At 32.3% G+C, this 21,671-nt stretch overlaps 1 protein-coding gene across 3 annotated transcripts; it reads right to left on the bottom strand.

The window, feature by feature from the left end:
- Positions 1-13: 13 nt before the first annotated feature.
- Positions 14-20,151, bottom strand: LOC145334628 (polypeptide N-acetylgalactosaminyltransferase 1-like). 3 transcript variants are annotated; one of them, XM_080180160.1, is made up of 23 exons: positions 20,018-20,151; positions 19,568-19,764; positions 13,660-13,841; positions 11,500-11,615; positions 10,775-10,833; positions 10,441-10,553; positions 9,765-9,868; positions 9,356-9,410; positions 8,761-8,800; positions 8,305-8,365; positions 7,414-7,539; positions 7,113-7,248; positions 6,236-6,325; positions 5,384-5,475; positions 4,713-4,829; positions 4,336-4,398; positions 3,911-3,980; positions 3,525-3,591; positions 3,049-3,158; positions 2,664-2,740; positions 2,077-2,179; positions 904-1,014; positions 14-414 (listed from the first exon to the last, which is right to left on the bottom strand). In XM_080180160.1, the coding sequence occupies exons 1-23, from the start codon at positions 20,113-20,115 to the stop codon at positions 301-303; spliced, it is 2,301 nt and encodes a 766-aa protein (XP_080036286.1). In that variant the 5' UTR covers positions 20,116-20,151; the 3' UTR covers positions 14-300. The 3 variants fall into 3 exon arrangements, with proteins under 3 accessions (XP_080036286.1, XP_080036287.1, XP_080036288.1); XM_080180161.1 differs by having other exon boundaries at positions 19,661-19,764; XM_080180162.1 differs by lacking the exons at positions 19,568-19,764; positions 20,018-20,151 and adding an exon at positions 19,475-19,558.
- Positions 20,152-21,671: the final 1,520 nt, after the last annotated feature.

Here is a 21,671-nt window from a genome sequence, read left to right as displayed (position 1 = left end):
TTGTGGGGAGGGGGGGGGGGGCGGTTGTGGGACGGACTGTATTTACCCCACCCTTTGACGTCCTTGAATGAGATTTTATTTGTAGATTTTGTTGTAACATGCAATGAATATCATCCTCTCATGTATAGGAATGAGATACACATTTTGGCATTCCAAGACAGTGTTTGTGTTTTAATATTTATATCAATAGGTTTCATATAATAGATATAGAATAGATATAGAACGGAGATTCTCTCAACAATATCCACGTATTCTATATCCATTACTGAGATACATATTTGTGGTGGGTTGTCTATATTACTACTTGAAATAATGGTCAAAATACCAGACTTGTGACGGAATATTTTGACACGGTGCAACAGTAAGAGTTTCCATGGACTGACCGCTGCCGCCGTCCAAACATTTTCGGGTGTACTGAAAAAAAAAGATTAATTTATCTGCCATTGATGTATCTCTACATCACCTTTTAATAATAATCAAATTATCAAATCATTAGAACTGCAAGTTATTACGGAATAGCAATACCTGACCATCTCTTAACCTATTCTTTACTATTAAGTATTAAGGTTTTTTTGTTTGAAGCTGAAGATCTAGGATGATGTCTAAATTTGTTGTACGTACTTTTTAGGGAAGATTTGTAAATGTCTTGTGTTGATTTTTGGTTAATTTTCTTACTTCCCCTCCCTCCTCAAGAAGCAAGAGGCAAAGCAAGTTGATCTTTAATAAATCTTTATCAACCCAAATATTTTTTTTTCTCTTCTCATTGTGTTTCGTATAAAATATAAAACAATTTGCGTCAACATAACAATTGATAACTACCCAACCCAATTAAAAAATCAAAAACAAATAAACATTCTAGTAAGGTCATTTTAAAATGTAAAATATCTAAAATATGTTGTTCACCTTATGAATGATCTTGCCCTCTTTAGTGTGAGCCCACTGCTGGCTTCCATCTCCCTTCTTACACTGAGCCATGGTAATCTTTTCACGGGTTTGCGGGAATACCGCGGTTACCTGCACATATTTCATATGGATAAAGGATAGGACAATGAAATATTAATTGTTCATAATTAATCCATTGCAAAGTTTGCTTAACAAAGTAATAAGTGAAAAAACAGATCTACAGTATAGATGTATATACAGAGAACTAACTCCCTTCATTTTTCAAATACCTCTTTCGTCTGCTTCTAAATTATTTTCTGCTACTTGGCTGTGTAATATAAGCTATACCATTAATTGATTTTCAATGACCCAATAGAAAGGTTGTACATGTACAAGATAGTTGCGAAGGGGAGATATAGTTATTTAACCCTTTCTCCCTCTAGTGTTTTACTATAATAATGAAAAGATAGATGCATTAATAAGTAGGTAGGTAGTGGATTAAAGTAAAAGAATAGAGGGGGCGTGAGCTATATGTAACTCTGCCCACAGGGCGAGGACCCTGTCCCGATTTTGTATTGGGTTAAACACAGTCGAGTCACTACATAAGAACAGAAAGCGATTAGCTAGAGGACGAAAAGGGTCTTCACGACGGGGGGGGGGGGGGCAAGAAGTTATCTGGATTATACATCTAAACTTTATTGGTAGTGGGATAGAAGGAGTCCAGAGATTAAAAATTAAATAGATGTGTAAATATATATTGTAATTCAATATTACATTATCTGGTTAGAATGAAGTATAGGTGGAAAACATATCCGAGTAAAGACAAAACAGACTGTCTAATTTGAGACCACTGTTTTGGAGGTCCATAGTACCATACAAATGACGAGAGTATTTTTAAAATTTGATTGGTGAAAAAAGTAAAACCCACGGATCTAAAGGTATAAGACAATGGCCGATAAATTGATGCACATCGTCGCCAATAAAGATACACAAAATTACTCCTTCTGTAGATTACAATCAGTTGTTGAAACGTTTGAACACTCAACTAAACGAACAATTGAATTAAAATTCCCCAAAATTGATAAGCCAACGAATACCTAAGAAAACGTTATCATTAAAACTTTGGGGACTAGTGTAATAAACAGTTCATTGTCCACTCTTTTTTTCAAAATTCAAAGAAAAGTAGATAAATACCTGGGCACAAAAATCTTCTCTTCTAATTTCAAAGTCCTTGGAGTATGAGAAAAACTGCGCAGCCGCCATAAAATTATGACACACATACTGACCAAGCTCATACCTAAATTATTTAAGGTTATCACATATCTTATTTTGTTAAGGCATAAAGAGCCTCGCAGGGTTACACTAGCGTTCCCGCAGGAAAGATGGGTTTGCTTACAATTAATCTGTTTTTTTTTATTCAAAATTTATCTAAATTTTCTATATACCAAATTCTTGCACCCTAAAAGCACTCAAATAAAATATTTACATTTGAAAAGAAACTTTTTACAAAAAAAACTTTACTTTATCTCAAATGTTACCAAAATGGTCTTACCAAGTTACATAATAACTGAAAATAGATAAAGAATTAAAAAGTACATACTATATTAAAGAAAATCTGAATATAATAGATATATGTACATCCAATAGGTATCTTCAATTTGATTTGAAAATTAAATTTAATTAAAAATACTAAAATAAAAATTAGGTAGGTATATGAAACAATACATAATGTTTCAGTATGGCTTGGAACTGGTTTCATTCCAGATATGAAAGGTACTTACGGGTCTTTATCTTCGTTCTGTAGGTTATCCAGGCAAGTGTCGTAATTAGGATTTCTAAGTCTACCATAAGCAAATACCTAAATATAAATACTTAATTACATACACTGTTTTTATGAATGGGGATGACATACAGTCAGTAGCTAGAATTGTAGTGAAATTCGTAGATGCAAAAAAGAGCTTTATTTTTGTGTAACTAAAATATTTTCGTATACCTATAGAGATGAAATACAACAGAAATGTAATATGTTATTGAATAGGTAGAAATAAATGTTCATGTACAGGCATCATATACAATCATACATTAGATATACCTAAGCATCAACAAACGGACAAAACATGTGAGTTAAGTTAAAGAGTATCTGCGCTACTTAAAAAAACAACTTACATGACTAGGGTTATCCAGAATGAATTTCTGTGGATAAATATTTTGTAGATACCAGTTGAAGCTCTTGCACTGTCGGTCCTCACGGAATTCCAGCCGTTTTGATACACTTCCTAGAATACATATTTCATTGTTTGATGAACCGCGACCGTGGCGCATCCACTCGACAGCAGCATGTAATATACCTTAGAGAAATCAACCTTTTACAATTTCAAAGTTGGAAGTCTAAACTTGACCAAAATATGGCAATCCCTCATTTCAAAAAGCTCGTGGGAGGGGAGGGGATGGGGCAAAGGGGTGGATGGGGGGTATCGTAATTTTAGCCACCAGCTGGGAGTATCAATTTATTATAGTACATAAATATCTAGTTCAACATCCAAGTAATTTATATATCCATTAGTGTAGCCTGCATCTTATAAAAAGTAGATAATAAATTAGATGGACATAAGAAATGGAAAGATATATTTTTTAGAACTTACCAATTTCAGAATTGAGAAGATCAGGTCTGTTCATGTAAAATAATTTCTTATAATCGTCCATCCATACCTAAATATCATTTTGTTACATTTTTTTCTAATTTAAATTATAAATATAAATTGGTATAATGTCAACCAACAGCAATCAGTTGCAGAGGGATAAGACAATTAACGCAAAAGGGCTTTACATTCCAAGTGAAGAGAAACAAAATTCAGTAGGTATTAGTTTATGAGCAAAGAAATTAGATAACTTGGCATTAAACTTTGAGTACCTATGCAATTTACAGTCAAATATCCCCTCCCCCTCCCTTAGAAATAAACATTACAGTTATTGTGAATCTTGGAAACTTACACAGTCGACAGACATCTTTATCTGGTTATTAACTTACCTCTACAGTTCTAGCTGTGTTAATTCCATGTGTATCTTTGTTTCCGGGGAAGGTATACGGATGGAAAGATCTAAAACAAATATGTACATATATCAAGGACGTCAGAGTGCTAATATAATACATTTTTAAATTTTTTAGAGGGGGTAAATATGGGGTTTTAAAGTTTAAGTGGGGTTAAACACACCTTTACCCCAACCCTTAGACGTCTATTAAGAACGTAAAAGGATTTTCTATCAGTTCTTAAATAATGCCCAGACAGTAAACAAAAACAATTTGGAATCATCCTATAGTTAACTGTATTGAACTGTGGATAAATTATAACTGCTAAAAGCAGAAAATTTGAGTAAATCATTTTAAATTTTTGGTTAATTGATGGATATTTAATAGGTTTTTTTTAGCCGTAACTTAAGGAGCTTTTTGTTTACCTGAAGATATGACCGACCCTGCTGCAAGGTATGGTCTCCAGAACAGCTCCACATTGCCAGATCCTGCAATAAAAATGTCAAATTATGTTTTTTAGTGAATGATACAGGAATAGGTGAAAGAAAAAAAGTTTTTATCAAGAAGAAAAATCCTCAAAAACAAAAAAAGAAAACATTAATGGATGAACAACTTGATATGATGATGATTTCAACCTTTATATATTATTTACAGAGTATCATGATCGACAGATCAACCACCGCATTAGTCACATACTAGATGCCAATCGGTAAGGGGAATTTTCACAAAAAAAATGCCTCTATCTTAAACAGGAGCTGAGATAAAAACGTATCTAAAACTTAATTTAGACTTGAATTTTTACCTGAAAGACATTTCAAGATTTTCACCGCCCCAAACATCCATTTCTTCGTCATATGATCCCAGGTCCCAGAATGTTTGTCTGTCCACTGCAAAGAGACCTCCAGCCATTGTAGGTGATCTAGATAGAAGGATAGATACTAAGGTTCAATGGCATGCACAGGGTTTTGCCCTGGGTTGTATTTCTTGAGGGGGTGAAAGAAGAAGGCATGTTCTGCTATTTTTAATTTTAAAGAGGGCGTATATTATATTCATAAAAGCAAAGATATTTAACAAATCAGATAACGGGACAAAACATTGGTAAGAGTTACTGGACCAATATAAAACCCTGTGAAACTTGAAAGGGGGTTTGTAATTTAAAAACAACGGGCGTGCGGGGGGTATAAAATGTGCCTGCCCTTGTTGTTTGACACTAGTTTGAAACCGACTAAACAAATTCAATAACAAAGTTTTAAGTTAAAATTTAATATAATATGATTATAAAAAATTGTTTGCTAGTGCGATTTACTGCTTTCTTTCTGTTCATCGGTTACTGAGATCTTAAGCTTCAGACGGACAGACAACGTGTTCTACTTTGTATAATAGAAATCTACTGCCAAAACAATAAAATGACAATAAAAATAAAATTAAAACAAAGATAGAAAGAAGACAATATAGGGATAGAAAACTAGATACCTCGTAGGGGCTACAGGAGAACCTCTTCTTTGAATTTCATCGTCAGAAATATCTATCCAAGTGAAATGTCCACCCCAGGTGAAACCACCAACCTGAAAAGTAAAAAAAAATTAGGTAATAGTAGAAGCTCTGTTTGTCATCAATCAAAGTTTTTTTGTTGTCCTACTATTTCTTGATTTTTATCTACTTTTTTAGCATTTTGTATTGCCTAATCAAGCATATTGTAAATTAAAAATTTCATTTTATTTCAAATCTCACCACACATGTAACAATACATTAATAATACATTTCTTTAAAGTATATGATATCTAAATACAAACCAATACAGTTTCCCTAAAACTGCATAGGTTTTTCATTTGTTTGTTACTTCAGGTCCGGTTTTATTGGGTGCTTGGTAGGTCACCGAATGTACAGGGCCCCCGATATAAGAATTAGGCATTGAAAAAAAATTAACTCTCACTTATTATTTCCAATTTAAATAAAAAATAAGAAGGAGAGGTTCAATGCTCGATAAGACATTTTGATTGAGACCACCCAAAGCTTAGTATTAACTCTTTATTTTGTGCAGTGCAGGGATGGTCCTATATGATACTGGTTTTTATCAGGCAGTTTAAGCCGCCTTTTATCAAATCATTAGGGTAGTATTGGGCACTTACATTTTTAAGCCAAATTATAAAATTAAGGTCAAAAATAACAATATAAATTGAAAAATGTTTTTTTTTGTAAGTAAAACTAATATGCATTCTAAGATATGTGCCCAAATGGGTGCTCAAACCCCCTTTTGGGGGGTAAAAACCCTTTTGGGCAATCGGGCCGCTAAAATTAAATTTTAAGTAACAAAAATTTAATTACCTGGAAATAATTTCCGTTGCCATGATAGTACTCCATTGTCTTGTCATCAATTACGTCAATAATAGGAACCACAAAAGCCAGTGGGTTTTCCTAAATAAACGAAACTATGTACTATGTAAGATAAGTAGCATATTTGCCCCTAGACTCTAGGGGCTTTGCCCCAAGAGGTTTGATCAACCTATTTTTGTGTTATTTAAATTTAAAAGAAAAATAAATAAAAATTGTAAGGGTGGGGAGTTGTTTCTTTTTTTTTGGGGGGGGGGGTAGTCGACCCCCTTTTTTTAATTTTAGTTTTATAAAAAAAAATTTGTGGGGGGTATTTTTCATTTTTTTTGGGGGGGGAGGGTGGGGTGTCCCACCCCCCAAGAAAATAGCTTAAAACCATCACAGGACCAGTAGGTATATTCCCTGAAGAGTAGAGCCCAATCGGTTCAGTGGTTACTGAGATCTTAAGCTTCAGACAGACAGACAGACAGACAAACTGACAGACAGACAAACAGACAGACAGACAAACAGACAAACAGACAAACAGACAAACAGACAAACAGACAGACGGACAGACAGATTGACAGACAGACATCGTACTACGTTGTATTATAGATAGCAGCTACGTCCTATAAAGACAAATGAGAGAATGAAGGTGGAGGAAAGTTGACAATTCACTTTAAATTTTAGTTTGGAAAAGAAAAAAAAATATTTGCTTTTTATGGAGAGGGAATGGGGTCTTTTGTCCTAGGGGCGATTTCTTTTAGGAGTGTAGAGATAACCTTCCACAAATAGTTATAAACCTTCCCTGGATCCATTAGAAGCTAGAAAAAAGCCTAGATCTTCAAATCATTAAGCATGTAATTGTTTAGTAGTATGATGTATTGTATACCTTTATCCTTTGTAGCAAAGGTTCCAACCAACCCGTGTTTGCCTCGCAGTGTGAATCCAAAAAGATGAGAACATCACCCTTCGCTGCACGGGCTCCAGTCAAACGGGCTCGAATCAGGCCTTGTCGAGATTTTAACCTTAAAAAAAATAACAATAACTATAATATAGATTTTAATATAGAAGTTTTCATTGTAGTACTCTAATAAAAATTGTAAAAAATTTGGTCTCCAGCCACATTAGACCGCTACATGAATAAAAAAAGCAGTAAAAATTTTAAAAATCATATGTTGTATTATATTTACCTCAAAAGTTTGACTTTGGAAGGAAAATATTTTCTAATGAATCGCTCCAACTTTTTGCCAAGATGTTTTTTATCACTGTAATCGTCCACAAGAATAATTTCATAAACAAACTCAGCTGGTGATCTGCTCATAGGACAATCAATTAATATTATTATATTGTTGTTTTTTCTAAGTCTTTGTTTTAAAACAAGGATGACAACATCCATAAAAGCTAAGCACTGAAACCATATGACAGACGAACATTTTGTTGAGTGTCAGAACTGAATATACAAAATATGAAAATATAAGGTTTGACAAAATTATACGTAAATTTGTTGCAAAACTTCTTAAATGAAGAATTCTGTTTAAGGACACACTGACATTTTTAATACTTGATTATAGAGATGCTTCGCTCATAAAATTATAATAGGAATCAGTAATAAAAAAATCAGATCAATCGAATGATTTTATCACATAAAAAATTGTTATTAAAAAAGTAAAAAAATCAGCATGTTTAAAATGGACGTACGGACATTCTGGTAACGATTATAGAGTTGCTACGCTTTCTAAATTGTACCTAACTACTACAGGAATAACCATGGAAAGTTTGAAATCGATAGAACAATTCTAACATGCCTAAATTAATGAATAAAAGCTAACTATCTCGGACGGACGGACGGACGGACGGACGGACGGACGGACGGACGGACGACCCGACACTAATTATAGAAAAGCTTCGCTTTTAAAAAGTATTTAGGCAAAGGAATGAGATAAACCATAGGAAGGTAAAAATTTCTTTAGTTTTACTATCAGAAATACTTTATTATTTCAAATATCTGTCCGTCTGTCAAAAAAGAGTTTTAATAAATGATGAACATCTAGTTGATTGATTGATTGATAGGTAGTTTCCTGTTCAGAACGCTGTAGATTGTTCTAATTAAAGGAGACCATGCCTCGTTCGTAAAGATTATCACTAAAAATATACAAATCATTTATTTATGATATTATTTCTTATAAAAAAAACTAACCGGATGTCTGTTATTTGTATCGGTGTGTCTGTAGCTTAAAGTTTCGCTAACCACTGGATCAAAATGATTCTCCTTAACAGTGAAGTTTTTAATATATTTAGAAAGTGACATAACTTTTTTAAGGGGAGGATACCTAAATATCGCCCGTAAAAACCGACGACTCTCCCTCTTTTTCTTTTTAATGTAAAATAAAAAGTTGACGGTAGACTTACCCCCCTTCATTCTAGTGCTAGTACATAACATCTTAACAAATTAACGTCATCTTTGCTTAAGTATTCGTTCCGACTTACTGCCATTAGTTACAGAGTAGTTCAGCTATTAATTATGGAATAAACCTTACCAATGGATGCTGTAGGCAAAGTTCTATCATAAACCAAATCCTATTAAAATAATAATAGTTTAAGATAGAGATTTAACGATTAGGGTAAATAAAAAATTCTAGGTAGGTATAGTTTAAACTATTGGTTAAATAGTTTAGACACTACTACTATAGAACCATCAAATTAAAATTCGACGAAAGTAACAAGTTTTTGAGCAAATAAATAAGTTATCAACTTATCCTGATTATCCTTATACTAAAGTAACAGGATGTTTGTGTGTCTGTACCGAAGGATCTCGCTAACCGCTGAACCGATCGGGTTCTCCTTAACAGGGTAGCTTCTCATAGGTCCCGGGAAAGTTTATAACTATTTTCTTGGGGGGGTGGGACACCCCCAACCCCCCAAAAAAATAAAAATCCCCCCCCCGAAATTTTTTTTTTTTGATTTTTTTTACTAAAAATTAATTTTTTTTTACTTTTTCTTTTAAAATCTAAAATTCGACTCTCTCCTCCTCAAGTGCCCCTAGAGGCCTCTAGGGGCGTAGCCGCTAGTAAAAATTAAGGTACTAGTCTAATTTATAGTCAAATGTCTATTCCTATGTCTATAAAACTATACCTGGCATCTTGGATCTCGAGTATCAGGTACTTGTCTTGTATACACAATTTTATCACTAAAATATTAAACAAAATATTATTATAATTATCGTAACATTAAGCAATTTTCATGACCTTCTCAGGAGGTTTAGATTGAAAGGCTTTTTTAGATTCACGTTTTAATTAAAATCATGTAACTGAATTATTTTACTATTATTTATTAACATCTTTAGTATGGCAGAATAAAAGTTCTTATTCTAAGATCTAACTCGATACTTGATACTGTCCTACTTAACTAATAAACCTCCATTTTTATAGCACAACCTTTAATTGTTTGGACTCTACTTTACTATCAACCGGTTAAAATAAAGTATTAATTTTATCCTCTTCAGTATTACATAGTCTGGAATCCTAACAATAAAACTGCATACCTGGCAACAAGGTTAAAAGCCTCTGTTTTCATAATTTCCTCTCCCCTGAATTTTTCCTGACCAAACAAATGGACGGGGTCACCATTCTCACCTGCCCCGGGCTCCTAAAAATAAAAGAGTTTTAATAAAAAATGGCACAGTGGTTGTATTCAGAATAGCCAACACCACCCCCTCAAAAAATCTTCTTTTCTATATCTATCTGAATTTTGTTATAGACATCCTATCATGTGCTTAACTGATTGAGTTCTCCTTTCTAGCTTTATAGGGAAGCTTCACGAAGGTCCCATGATAGTTTTAGGCTATTTTGTTTATAGATTTAAGCGTAATAATTTTTAGGCTATTTTTTTAGCCTGTTCTTGCACCTCTGAATACAGAACCCCTAGATGCAAGGGGCGCCGTCGATAGTCTTAGATAAAGTAGTAAGTTTTTTGTTTGTAGCATCAGATTTCGATAACTAGTGATAGTGTTTTCTATTCTAGAAAATCTCCTCGTAGGCCTCAGGTTTTTTTAGGATACTTTATTTGTAGATTAACGGTTTTGGCTACTTTTCCCCCTGAAACCCTACCCCTTTGAATGCAGATCATCCAGATTCTAGGGGCGCAGTCGCTAGTAAGTAAATTAAAGTATTGAATAGGACAAAAATTACTCCTCAATAATTCCCTGGGAAAAATTGTACCTGGTGAGCATACTCCGGGGTAAACTCGTCATCAATCTCAATACTGTTGATATTCAGCCCTCCAGTACGAGATCTGGATATGTCTGCCATACCCACAACATCCCAGGAAAATTCTAAAAAAAAATTAATTACCTATTACTAATACTTTTTTTAAATTAAGAAAATAAAGTATCAGTTATCTAAAAAGATCTAAAGACAATGGCCGTAAAATTTAAAGTGAAAGGTTTGGACACTCAAGTTAATGAACCAACCAAAAAAATTCTAGAAGCTAGGGTCGAAGCAACTAGTTATTTGTTAAAATAAAACTTATGACTTCACTTTTAAAAATATTTACCTTCAGGATCTTGATTAGTTAAGACAACTCCATTTATTGAATTCACTTTGCTTCTCTCACTAAAAGTAACACAAAATAAGCATTAAAAAAAATCTGCTGCCGACGCCGATTTGAAATCTAATTTTTAATAAGTTTTCAAAGATACCTTTTGCATAGGAAAGTACTATAACTAAAAAAGGGGTGATTCTTTTTCGCAATATTCCTTGTGTATTTTAAGACTTTAAAATAGGAGTAGAACTCTAAAATTTAGTATGGCAGTTGCTCTAATATAAAACTATGAAGAAACTGCTGCAAAACCGCCGCTGTCGCCAAAAACCGGTATATCCCGCCAAATTTTTATTTTCTTTTTCTCCCTAAATTACACAAATTTTAATCATTTAAGACAATTTTCTAAGAAAGTTGACCTTTTATTGGCTCTGGACACTTATATCATTTTTTAAGAGTCAGGAGAAAATGCAGGGGAAATTTTTTAGAAAAAATTGGTCTCAAATTATTCAAAATTTTCTAAATTTTGCGAGAAAACGTAAAAGAAAATCGGTGGTTTTCGGCGGAAGCGGAACTTCGGCTGTTATTTTTTAATAAATCCACGTTAAAGCAACTGCCATGCTAAATTTTCGAGTTCTACTCTTATTTTAAAGTCTTAAAACACACACCTCTACGGAATATTGCAAAAAAGTCACCCCATTATATTTCAAATAACCTTTGATTAGTGAAAAAGCACTTACCTCAACTTTTTATGTCTCGGGATAGTATTGCTTGTTTTATTATAATCTACAGGAGGATGGGGTTGGATTGAAGGAACTTTTAACAACTCTAGTCGAGACTCTAACTCTTCTTGGAACTAAAAATATAAAATACATAAAGGTGTGCTTTTCAAGAGCTTTGTCCTGGTAGAACCTTAAGAAATAACTTGCCATAAATATCCCTGAAAAGTCATTAAAAAAAACCCAGCAGTCATATGCCAATGGTTAACAAAATCTTTTGGTTATGAAAAACAGCAACGTAGAATGAAATCCATTTTCCTAAAAGAAAAAAATTCTTTAGCCTAGGATTACTAGTAAGTTATTTAGAATTTAATAGCATTGAGCAACGCCCGTCGCCCATTGAGGCCTCTATATAACACTTTCATGTGATGGGGGGGGGGGGGGGACGGATGTTGTTGACCTAGATCCTTATTTTTTTAAGAGAGTAATTTTATTGTCTTTACCTAAATTTCTTGAAACGCTGAAGCTAAAATCCCTCAAAATAGATTATATAAAAAGCTTTCCATGCCCTTTAGTCCTTCAGTAAACACACAGACATCCTGTTACTTTTATATTTAAGTATAGGCCATTGTCCTGTAGAAATTGTAAAGATCCAAGTTGTCGGAAATAATATTCATATTCAATGATGCATATTAATTGTTTTATCTAATAAGTGCAAAAAAACTTATTGGCAGTTGTAACAATATTATGTCATTTTTAAAATTCAAAAAAAGTTTATGTTTTACTGTCAAGTTATAATATTTAAGCGGCTGCGAAAATAGCATTTGTTGGCTAGTAATTTGTTGGAGAGGAAAGGTGATAGTAGAAAAATAACGTATAACCAACCCAATGATTTAGATAACCACGGGACCTATATGAAGCCCCCAGTAATAAGGAGAACTCTAACAGTTCATTGGTTACCGAGATCTTAATAAACAAACATAAAAACCTTACTACTATAAAAAATAGAATATCCTATATATGAATAAATGTAAAGTATTCAATATCAAATTGATAATGGTTTTTAAGTATATCTCATAGAATTAAAGTATCTTTAAAAATTGTTCTTTAATAACCTTAAATAAATTTTTATCTTAAAGTCAGCAAAGCATTTAATTAATATGGTTATTTTAATGGTCCTTCTAAGACGTGGTATTTTATAAAATATTTGCCCTAATAAAATTAGTTTTATTGATTTATCATCATGTCTCATTTCAAAAAAAGCTCAGTAATTACACAAAATATACCAATTTAAATATCCTTTTTTTTTATATTTCAGACATTTATTTACATTATTCAAATATAATCAATTTATTGGCATACCCGAGGCCAATACACAATACTCTATGGAGTTATATATATAAAATAACAAATGTTAAGCATGATTTAATTTTCATTACTGCAAAAACAAAATCCGCAGAACTATTTGACAGCCAAAATATTTGACAGATTAATTTGATTTAGAATAAATACAAGGACAAAAAGGTTTATAGGTAGCGAAACTTTTAAAAAGGAGGGGTAAACAGATGGTCAACCCTTCCCCATAAACAAATTTGAGAACGCACTCCTCCTCCCCCCAAATTGATTATTTTGTTTATAATCATTAGGGATGTGTATATCTAATGAACGTCCATTGACGTGTCCCATATGATCCCTGGATTTAAAGAAATACTTTTCATCTCAATTTCTCGAAAAATCACATACCAACAGACTTTTAAAGAATAATGGAGAAGCTTCGCTATCAAAAAGTGAAATAAGGAAACCGAGATAATTAGTATGTTTATATAAATTGCAATTTGAAAGCGTTCAACAATAACTAAATCTATCAATCATTCAGGTGATAAAAGAGTTTTAAAATTCATCATAAAACAGTTACCTAGTACAAAAATAGTAACAACGTTTTTTTTTTGTATGACATGAAGCTAAATATCTCTGAAATTGCTGGTCCGAATAAGTTGTATTTTTCAGGTAAGCTTTATAAATGTCTTGAGTTGATATTAAACTATTTTGTTTGTTTGTTTGACAAGATCTTACTAACCACTGAATCGTTTGAGCTCACCGATGTTAATGTTCTTCCTCCCTCTATTAGATGCTAGGGCCGTTGCTACTAATCTTAAACAATAAGTCATAATTCTAATTTACCTTTTTATGTCTATTCAATTTATCATGAACAGCCTCCTGTTTGTTCTTCCTACTGCTGGTGTCCTGGACAGCAGGCTCCAGGTGTCCCCCTTTAGTTTCTGGGTGTCCCACCCTGGCCTCGAATATTGGGTCATCTTTGGCGGCCTCTTCGAAGTCGGGGAAATCTCGAGACTTGTTGTCTTCTAAAAAGTTTTAATATTAATCTTTCCTTACAAGCATAATATCAGAGAGAAAGAGAGGGGGGGGGGTTTATTGACTTAATAACTTTGGGGACTCGAGTGAATCTTACTGTTTAACATGGACGTTAAAATTCCTCTTAACCCTTTCCTGAAAATCACGATTAAAAAAATAATGCTAATAGAAATATCATGTAAAAATCGATACCATTCAAAATAAGACAAATCTAATATGCTTATTCTTAAGTTCAAAAGCTTTACGTAACTGATTGGACAAAGGGACGGAAGGAATAGAACGGTAGAATAAGTTCACTCTTAGAAAAAAAAACAATTTCTATTTAAGCATGAATTAAACTTGCATAAGATAATTTAAGCAATAAAGCTATTATAACAAGGTTAACAACATCTTTGACATGGAGTTCAGAAATTTTAAACGAATAGGACAAATTATTGCATATTTTTCTTTCCCCTTAAATGTTAGTGAACAGTTTTGCAAACAGTAGATAAAAAAGGTGATAAAAGGGTTGTGGATTAATCTTCACTTTCTGAATGTACGCCAAAATAAAAAAGAATTAAAAGAACTGGCTTGAAATATGGGGGTGTAACCCCCCCCCCTCCCCCTTAAAATCAAAGTTGAGAATGCCTGATCGAAAAAAGGTTCCTCTCACATAATGGTTTTTCATCCCGTTGATAAATCGTTGTGAAAGCCATTGATTTAAAATAATCGTTATTACATTTTTTTAAAAAAGAGTAGAAAATGTACCAATCAAAAAAACTAAATATACAGAAGCGTTGCTTCTGAAAAATATTCACATACTAATTCAAGTCCTTGAGTCTTTGAGGTTTTATTAGAAAATCATTTAAACCACTAACAGAGACATATTCTCAAAACATACTCTAAAAGAGGCCTTATTCTTTAAAGTACATGGAAAGATATAACTTTGAAACAGGCATCAATACCTAATCAAACTAAAGAAGGAAATTTAATATAAAAGAAATAACTTTTAACATCGGAAAAGTTGAAGGCTGAACAGTTTATCTGCAAATGCACTATCCCTTCCTGGTTGCTACGCCACCAAAACAAAGGACATACAATGCAGTTTGATGATCATGATTTATTAATATTTTCATGACCTGACCATTGTCAAAATAACATGTGTACCACAAGATTCTAAATGATAGATAGATAGACAGATGGATAGTCAGAGAGATTGATAGATAGACAGATGTATAGATAGATAAACAAATTGATTGATAGATTTATAGATTTTTTCATGACATGACCATTGTCAAAATAACATGTGTACCACAATATTTTATATGATAGATAGATAGGCATATGGATAGTCGGACAGATAGATAGAGACAGATAGATAGATAGACAGATAGATAGACAGATGGATAGACAGATAAATAGACAGATGAATAGACAGATAAATAGACAGATGGATAGACAGTTGGATAGACAGATGGATAGACAGATGGATAGACAGATGGATAGACAGATGGATAGACATATGGATAGACAGATAGATAGATAGACAGATAGATTGATAGATTTATTAATATTATCATGACATGACCATTGTCAAAATAACATGTGTACCACAATATTTTATATGATAGATAGATATTTAGATAGATTTACAGATATATAGATAGAAGGATATACAGATATATTGATACATTTATTAATATTTTCATAGTATGACCATTGTCAAAATAACATGTGTACCACAATATTTTATCTGATAGATAGATAGTTAGATAGATGAACAGATAGATTGATAGATATACAGATATATAGATAGATAAACAAATAGATTGATAGATTTATTAATATTTTGATGACATCACCAAAAATAACATGTGTACCACAAGATTTTATATGATAGAGAGATAAAATTATGGATAGACAGACAGATGGATAGACAGATGGATAGACAGATGGATTGACAGATGGATAGACAGATGGATAGACAGATTGATAGACAGATAAATAGACAGTTAGATAGGAAGATAAGAAGATAGAACGAATTCAAATTAAATGAAATACAAACAAAAAGTACCTATATTGTTTTTATATTATTTTAATTTGAAAATTAAATTAGACAGAACTAAAGACTTTGACCTTTCAACAACCTACTAAAGTGAGAGTTTCAGATCTTCAAAGATACTGAAAGACATTCTGAGATTTTAATCAATTGGAATCTCTAGGTATCAAAGATATAAATTTTCTGTTGCAACTTGAATAATTCTGTTTAATAGAAGAATGGAGTAGGCCACAAGGAGTGAACACACATTGGACTATAAATCACACCACACTGGTACCCAACTTTATGGATTAAAGTTTGTTTTTGACATTTGAGGATTAGTTTGAATTCACTGTTTATTGTCATATCACTGAAGACCCCTCATTTAATCAATTCTGTTCTTGTAATTTTTCTGAATATTAAAATCAGGCGTAAGGCACTAACGGAAAGACTTTGTGCCTCTAACAAAATTAACAGTTATTAGGACAAAATGTTTTTTTTTCTCATCTCAATAGCATATGGCATGAAAATGGATCGATTAACAAAACTCTTACTTTGAGTGGTGAATAAGTTAAAGGCAAATTTTTATTTTCGGATACATTATTCTCATCCTAGACGTGTTCACTTGCAATTTTAATGAAAATTTTGATGTGTCGTGTCATTACTGAAAGATTAAATGAGAAACCACACCACGACTCATCTGGGAGTTAGGGAAAGGTCATTGGAGAAAAATTGCTTCATCCTATTAAATTAAGTAACACGCTGTTTTTGTCTGTAGCTAAGGATTTCACTAACCTCTAAACAGATATCCGTCTCGTTCATAGAGTAAAGCTTATTTGAAAAAAAACATGTAAAAAAAACTCTATAGGTAAGAATATTGTTTTAACTTTTTGATTAATACACTCTTGAGTAAAGCTAATCTACAATGTAAAACTTGAGGCAAAATAAATAATAAGCAGCGATGCAGAGCCGTTTGATTTTGGTGCGGCTCCGGCTCCCGCCTGTAAAAACAACGGCTCCGGATTTGGCTCTGGCTCTTCCTAAAATCAAGAAAAACTCAACTTATTTTTTTGCCAAGTCTATTTTTGATTTTTGAAGATTTTATAAGTTAAATTTTTGATAAAATGGACTTGAAAAACTTAAAAGGGGCATTTGCACACGACACAACAGAGTTAAAAAATTATAATTAATAAAAATCTTCTTTTTAGCTAACCCGGAGCCGGAGCCATTTTTTAACGAAAATTACGGCTCCAGCTCCGGCTCCAGCAAAATTGGGCGGCTCCCGGCTCCGGCTCCACAACGCTGATAATAAGTTTAATGTAATATCCAAAAGTTTGTCCAATTTTAGACCATAGTTATCAAATGTGCAAATGTCAGGGGAAAAAATTTATTTTCTACTCAAGTGAAACCTTGAGTAGAATTATTGGTTTAGTCATGATTTTTTTTATTTATAGGAAGATTTCTATTGGTCTATTTAAAACTGTTTTCAAAGAAGACTTTCTTTTAATTTTTTGAACAAAACTAAATGTGACCCACTGAAAAATATGGCTTATTCTCTTATATAAAAATTGTCAGATATTTTGTCAAAACATCTTTTTTTAGGTTAAGCATTATTAGTGTCTTCACTACTAAACAATATTTCAAAGTTAGAAAAGAGGGAAAATAGATGCTTCAATAAAAATGAAATGATCTATTGTGATTTCGCCTTGTCTAATGTCTAGCCACTGTAAACCAAACCAGCTAAGTCATCAAATATCCTTTTCATAGAGTTTTATTTATGGTTTTCATTTCTAAAAGGACCCCTTTGGTGTAAGCCAAAACTAAAAGGTCAAAGTAGTAATAAGGAAGATATATGTATGTATATTTTTGGGATTAGATACAAGAGTTTTGACATATAAAAATATGTGCTATATCTACTTACATTTAATTTTTGATATTCAGATCTATACAATGTATTTGCTTCTTCAAAAATCTAGGGGCTTTGATCCTAATTGGCAAGGGTTCATAACCCTAGCCTCACATAACAAATGGAAAATAAAACAGCTTTTTTTCTTTGACAGATATTTAAAAAACATAAAGGATCACAATAAAGCTTCAGTGAAAATGTAGTCCTATAAATGTTTTAGAGCTTTTTATTGAAACACAGATACCTAAATAATTCAAAGTTTACAAAATTCAGAACTTTTTTTAGAACTTAAAAGCTTAATTCCAAAAGTTTGAACATGAAAAAGTGTCCTTCGTATCAATCTTATGGTCACGTCTTACTTAGCAAAAAAATTGACCATTTTTGTCTGTTTAGTTAGCAAAAAAGTAAATCATTTTGGCCTGTTTAGATTTATAGTGACATGTCAGTATTGTATGGAAAAGTGAAATGTATAAGAACATTATCTTTTTAAAAAATCATTTTATTTTTTTAATTGATTTAATATTTTTTCTCGTATTCATTTGAATTCGGTGGATAGGAACCGGTTCTCATGAATACGAAAAAACTATGTCTAGCATCGTATTATATCCAGTTTTCTACGAATATAGAAATGTACAATCATAAGATTAAAACTAGTTTTTTTAGCCGGAGCCTTCGGCACCACGGGGCTAAAAAAACTAGTTTTAATCTTATAATTGTACATTCTATATCCGCGGAAAGCCGTTTATAATACGATACGAGAAATAACTATTCTCGTATTCATTCGAATCCGGTGGATAGGAACCGGTTCTCATCCATACGAAAAAACTATGTCTAGCATCGTATTATATCCAGTTTTCTACGAATATAGAAATGTACAATCATAAGATTAAAACTAGTTTTTTTAGCCGGAGCCTTCGGCACCACGGGGCTAAAAAAACTAGTTTTAATCTTATAATTGTACATTCTATATCCGCGGAAAGCCGTTTATAATACGATACGAGAAATAACTATTCTCGTATTCATTCGAATCCGGTGGATAGGAACCGGTTCTCATCCATACGAAAAAACTATGTCTAGCATCGTATTATATCCAGCTTTCCACTAATATAGAAATGTACAATCATAAGATTAAAACCAGTTTTTTTAGTTGGTGCCTTCGGCACCTCGGGGCTAAAAAAAACTAGTTTTAATCTTATAATTGTACATTCTATATCCGCGGAAAGCCGTTTATAATACGATACGAGAAATAACTATTTCGGCATATCTAAATTTGACTAAAATATGTGTGTAAGCCTATTCCTATTTTAACATATCTATCTCACAAATTAAATAGATAAGCCAATGTATCATACTAAGCCATAGACTTTGAAACACCTAATTTCACCCTCTTCAAAAATTTAAATAAAAAAATCAGATTACCCCCCTTAAACCTTTAAAACTCAACGTTTGAACCCCCTCAAAATAAAAGGCATTGACGTCCCTATACTAAGTATAACGTTTATCCTCTTCCTACTTAGCTACTTACTTTAGTAAAAAAAATTGCACACATTTTGGAAATTATAATTCAATTGTCATTAAATTCAATAAAGTTAATTTTCATTGTCCAAAACTGAACTTGTACTCTTTTAACACGCATCATATATGTGTGTAAAGATTAACTTCCCCCACTCTGTCTGTCCACGTAACTAAGGTTATTCTACCTATGATATTTGAAAACTGGTTCTGACTGGTTTGTGTAGTATCCTCTCCTAACAAGGCCCATATCACAAGCATGTACAGCAATACTATCCTACCTATGATATTTGAATACTGGTTCTGACTGGTTTGTGTAGTATCCTCTCCTAACAAGGCCCATATGACAAGCATACAAAACAATACTATCCTACCTATGATATTTGAATACTGGTTCTGACTGGTTTGTGTAGTATCCTCTCCTAACAAGGCCCATATCACAAGCATGCACAACAATACTAGCACCACAAATTTATATCTAAATAAAAATATGATATCATTAAAAGTTGATGGACGAGTTCAATCATAAAAATAAATGCTTTGTGTAAGCTTAAAGTTTGGCACCATCACGCCACATTCCCAAGAGAAATTGTCCATAGAAAAAAATGAACTAACCTATTTTTTTTATTTTTTTAAAAACTTAAATTGGAAGAAAGGTGGATCGATTCCCTTCTCCCCCTCAAGTGCCCCTAGAGGCCTCTAGGAGGCGTGTCTGCTAAATCAAACCTTACCTGAACACAATAAAGCTGAAATGTCTGCGACTGTAAGATTTCAACATTCTTAAAAAATCCCCGGGGACAAAATGTGATGTCTCCTTACCCCTCCCCATGATAATAGGCCCATATAAAAACTTCTGAAATAAAAATAAATCCATAAATAACGAAACAAGGATGAATACATCTAGAATTAGCAAAACAAGAGAAATTCAAGTAATAACATTAAATATTGTAATTTTGTATTTAAAAGATGAAAATGAGAGGATTAGGTATTAAAAAGAAACTTCTCAATTGGAAAAGAGTAAAAAGTAAAAATTTTAAGTCTAAAGTATAATGTAAGGATTCAAGGAGTGTAATCATTTTTTTTACAATATAGTGAAATTATATTCTAAGACAGGCTTGATTTCTCCTTTAATAAATCAAATCTATTTTATTCACGGATGCCAAGAACATAAATCAAAACGATGCTTATCTTTATTTGGACAAGAAGTTTAATCTCTCTTGAATATTTATATTCTTTCTAACTGGGCATTGTAATAAGTTAGGCCTATTTACGGTCCAATGCTTTTCACTATTCTCACTTTAAGTGTCACGTGTCAGACATAACACTAGTAGTATGTAAAATTTTAACGTCTCTAGTATAACGTGATGTGGTCCAGACTTGAGACAACACATCTCCGAGACAGCAAGCAGGCACGGTATCAGTTAAGCTGATGATAAGCTAATTAATTTTAATGTCTTTTTCTTGACACGGTTCATTTAAAAGATTTTCTAACTCAACACTTTTTAGCAAATTTAATTTTTCCACAAAGACAGTACAACCCTTTTTGAAAAATAAGAGCATAACAGATAGACCTACAGACCTAAATAAATAAAAAATCTGAGCACAAATATTTTTTCAAAAGATGTTTAGAGCAAATAGAACTTAAGATAAAATCATTAAACAATAAACAAGTGTAATTCTTTTTAGTAGCGAAGCTTCTCTTTAATTCGCTTAATCTTATGGGGGAAATGTGATTTAACCGGCTACTATTTAATACATACGAGTGGAATTTTGAGAGAAGATTCCCTACACAATAAGAATCCAGTATAATTTACTTGGTCCGTCTGTCTGTCGGTCATTCTTCAAAAGAAAAAGGTACTTAATTTTTTGTAAAGTACTTGTTTTCTTTTGTATGATTAACCGCATATTCTCTCTCTTTCCAAACATCTACTCTATAACTTACATCGTTTGTTTGTCAATCTATATTTCTGGTGCTTCGCTTCTTATGGATGTTGTCATCTTTGTTTATTGTTTATATCAGTAAGGAAAATCTAATAAAGTGCACTTTAACTTTCATTTCAAAGGGTAATAATTCAGAAATAATAGCATTTTCAACTATTTAATAGCCCTACATTTTAAAAAGTCTTATTAGAAGTCTTGATAATAAGAGTCGTAAGTCTATAATAAATCAAAAACCAATTTGTTTGTTATACTATTTTGATATTCTAATTGAATTTACATACCTAATTAAATAGTAATTAATAGAACAATCTAACATATCTATAACTATGTATCTAGTATGAATTACGTGTCTTGCATTTTCATCAATTTACAAACAAATAAATTGTGGGCTTTTAAATAAGACTTCATTTTTATAGATAGCTTTATTTTATGAAAATGTGTAAC

This window comes from Acartia tonsa, chromosome 12 (assembly GCF_053477335.1).
Source record: "Acartia tonsa isolate MP-2025a chromosome 12, ASM5347733v1, whole genome shotgun sequence".
In the NCBI taxonomy this organism is placed as follows: Eukaryota; Metazoa; Arthropoda; class Copepoda; order Calanoida; family Acartiidae; genus Acartia; species Acartia tonsa.
The sequence above is the reverse complement of the archived record's forward strand: the minus strand, read 5'-3'. Positions and strand labels throughout refer to the sequence as shown.